The 3811-nt window shown below is 43.1% G+C and overlaps 1 protein-coding gene across 1 annotated transcript in view; it reads left to right on the forward strand.

Annotated features, from left to right (window-relative positions):
* reck (reversion-inducing-cysteine-rich protein with kazal motifs) overlaps nucleotides 1-3546 on the forward strand; it is a 59513-nt gene extending 55967 nt beyond the window's left edge. The window contains exons 20-21 of the mRNA XM_048266903.1: nucleotides 356-511; nucleotides 1850-3546. Coding sequence (XP_048122860.1) covers nucleotides 356-511; nucleotides 1850-2074 — 381 coding nt within the window. The 3' untranslated portion in view covers nucleotides 2075-3546. The remainder of the gene's footprint in view (nucleotides 1-355; nucleotides 512-1849) is intronic.
* The last annotated feature ends 265 nt before the right edge of the window (nucleotides 3547-3811 follow it).

The following is a 3811-nucleotide window of genomic DNA, read 5'->3' on the forward strand; positions in this document are numbered from 1 at the left end:
CATTTTGTTGGGATTCAATCAGAGCAAATGTAACAAACACCCTTGTTATAAGCATTTGTCATCATCAGCAACGATCAATCATGAAAATGTCCTTCGCATTTTTCCTGAATTGATTTCAATTTACTCAAGCCAGATGGCCTGGTATCTCTTGACGCTTTTGTAAAGTTTGAGTTTTGTTGAAAAAGTCTTTTTAAAAAAGTTTTGTTTAAAACTTCAAGACCAGAGTGTTTTATCTCCAGATTTGACCCTCTCCTCCACTGGCCCCTTCAACTTCTTATACTCATACACATAAACATGATGTGTGTGTGTGTGTGTGTGTGTGTGTGTGTGTGTGTGTTTCTTTCTGGACTCTCAGTTGAACCGCAACCAGCCAGTGACATTACACGACATCCTCCGGATCCTGCGTCTGCACGTGTCCGTGCCGCAGTGTGATATCTTTGGCTACCTGAGCATCGACTCCGAGATCGTCATCCTCATCGTGCCTGTGGACCAGAAGCCCACACCAATACAGGTACATTACAGCAGTACAGGCACAACATGGGGGAAAGAAAAAGAGAGAGAGAGTCTGCAAATCCTTGAGCGAAAGAATGAATACATGGACACACATCATTTTCTCTTTCTCTTCTTTGCCTTTCACTGCACTTTCTCTTTCTATCATTCTGTCTCTGTTGACATGGATTGCAAACACTCTCATCTCAATCTAAACCAAATAAGGTGCAAATATCCATCAGAGAAAAGGCATTACAAAACGCAGACACATCTTTATAGATGAGTGAGTGAGTGAGTTAATAAATGATCACAAATTGAATGAATAAATGAGGTGTAAGCTATTAGCCCACTAATTGAGTTGCCTATATAGTGAAGGTCTATCCGTCTAATCCGTCTTTCTTTCCCTCTCTCTTCTCGTTTACTCTTTTTCTCTCTGACTCTGAGTCTTTCTCCAAGTTGACAGTGACAGTGATTGCAGCTGCTTTCATCTGAATCAGCTGAATAATGAGCTGTAAATTGCAATCAAAGAGAACACCATTGCAACAATATTTTGCCCTCACTGACTCGTCTCGATCTGCCTGCCTCTTCCTGCGTCCTCACCATCTTTTCTCGCTAAAGAATAGGAGCTGATTAGCTAGAAGACAACAGTTGGCTGAATACAGCAGCGGAAATGCTGATATCCTTTGCTTTGCTTGCTTTTTACATTTTTATTTTTATATCACTCAGTAAGGTGCAGTGAGGGGATTTTTGCAAGCAGTTCAAGCAGTTTAAGTCAAGGCTTGAGTGTGTGTGTGTGGTGCTGTGTGCTGTCTAAGACACAGAGAGGCCATTTCCACAAGTGTCCCTCCTATTTCCACTAATTGCCACAGAAATATCTGCCAGAGGAGCAAAACTTGCAATAGCGACCTAATTAAAGTTCCCCCATCTACTATGTGCAAACGTAAGTGTAAGGATCATTAATTAAACTACTCCAATCAGTCAAGTGATTATTCGTTTATGACTACCAGTTGAAAGAGGAAATGATGGTGTGTAGGTGTGTGTGTATGTATTTACTATTTCGTCTGTGTGTGTGGCCTATAGCTAAATGGGAGTTTCTCTCTCCACTGTCACTGTGGGCCTGCTGTGAGGAGCTTAACTCTCAGTGTCCACAAAGCACCTTGAGCCTCTGCTCATTAACACTGTTTTGTGAACAAGTGCAAGAGAAGTGAAGTGGCAGTTTTCATGTCAGCCACAGGTTGGTGCGAGTGGTGAGGGTGAAGTCTAAATGGGATATTTTCAGGTTTATGATGCAATTTTCACTGATTTAACGGTCACTCTTTGTGTCATTCCTCACCACCACCACCACCACCCTATACCACAGATCGAGGCGTGCAGCAAAGAGTCAGAGAAGATCGATTCTCTCATCAACTACGGCAGCCCCACGCTGGTGTCACACGTGCCCCTCTCTGCCTTCCTGACGTCGGAGGTCAAGGTGTCCACCATCAGCTCATCGGCCCTGCGCTCCGCTACCCCCCTTCCTCTCTGCCTCCCCCTCTCCCTCCTCCTGCTGCTCCTCATGTTGGCTGGAGTGCCGTGGGGCCACTAGTCCTCCTCCTCTCCCAACACCCTTCCTCCTCCTCCTCCCCCTTCCCTTCTCCTTCTCCCCCACCAGAAATAACCTCACTCCCAGCTCCAACACCCGGTTGCCTAGCAACACGACCGTGTGTGCCTGACCTCTGACCCTTTGCGGTCGCCGTGGGTGACGGAAGGGTTTCAGCCTGTTTCAGCCTTTTGACAATCACTACAGAAGCCCGACGAGGACAATCAGAATCAGCTTTTTTTAATAGAAATGAAACAATCAAACTGAATAAACCATGTGGGGACTGGGGGAAGGTGTAGTACAGGCAGCCATTTTGTGTTCTTCCTATAGAGCAAGCTAAGGGGAGGCAGAACTCATCTGTGCTGCTGTGTTTAGGCCAGATCCTCTTCCCTTCTCTGAGGAGAGGGAGATGGAAAGAGAGAAAGACAAAAGTAGAAAGCGAGGGATAGAGATAGAGAGAAAGGAAAAAAACGGCCAGGTGGCTGGATTTGTTGGGGAGACAAATTTGTCTCCCCATACGACATCTGTCCTGGTCATTTGGGCGTCATCACTGCTTAACCCTCGGCCCCAACTCCCCCACTCCCCTCCCCCTTTGACCCACCTCTCTTGCACGTGTCTCTATGTAAATAAGAGGGTCGAGAGATGCTGTGTTTGAACTGGAACAATTGGACAGGAAAATCATTCCACCCCCATAAGCTCAAAGACGAAAAAGGGATCTTTGTTGTTCCTCTGTAGAAAAAGATAATTCACGAAGGAAGAGGAGCCATTCGTTAGTGAATATGACAATCATTGCTTATCCACTAGTGGGTAACATCAACAATATATATATATATATAAATATATATATATATATATATATAAATATATATCTGTAAAAAATCCTATATGAAGTAATGCAAAAATGTAATGTATGAATTAATGAAATAGTAAAATGTTTTATTTTGTTCTAAAATGAAGAAGCTCAGATCACGATGTGCCATGTTTTAAATGTTATTCTTGCATGACAATTATGAAGGATTTTTATTTTGTTTTTGTTTTTTTGTCCTGAATGTATTGTGTCCTGCGTCTTTGTCCTCGTGTCCATGTCCTTGTCCTGATATATTTTTATCAAACTGCCTATGACACATGAAGTCTCCTCCCCCCATCCCCTACCTTATCGACAGTATTATTGTGCCAGGGCAGCTGAATTGCAACAGATTCTCTATTGTTGTCTTATCTTTCTTCTTTTCTGCTCTTTGTTTTTGCTTTGTTTTGTTTGTTTACTGTTTTGTTGTTTGACATTTCCTGTCATATTTTGTACTACATTAAATGTGTTCATATTTGCCAACATGAGTGGAGTCCATAGAGGTTGTTCTGGCTGCTCAGTGTGCCTTTAAATTTCGTCAAGTGGCTTGTGATTTTAAACGGCCCCTTTGCAATGTGTTGAAACACCAAGAGAATGCATAGTTTATAAAGCATAAAGCCTGAGTGTGGACAGAGTGCTGTGTCTGGTGTGTTGCATCATACAGATTTCATAATAATTGCTTTCGCAGTGCTGGATCTTATTCCAGGCAGGTGGTGGAATGTCTCCTAGGACATCGGCAACCTCAACATTTAAAACACATATGCATCCTCTCTCTCCCACACACACACACACAATCACACACACAATACAATTACACACACAAACACATTATCGGTATTATAATTGATGCACACACACACACACAAAACCTCATGCGTGCATCGGAATACCTTTTAGTG

This window comes from Alosa alosa, chromosome 16, assembly GCF_017589495.1.
Source record: "Alosa alosa isolate M-15738 ecotype Scorff River chromosome 16, AALO_Geno_1.1, whole genome shotgun sequence".
NCBI classification, from domain to species: domain Eukaryota; kingdom Metazoa; phylum Chordata; class Actinopteri; order Clupeiformes; family Clupeidae; genus Alosa; species Alosa alosa.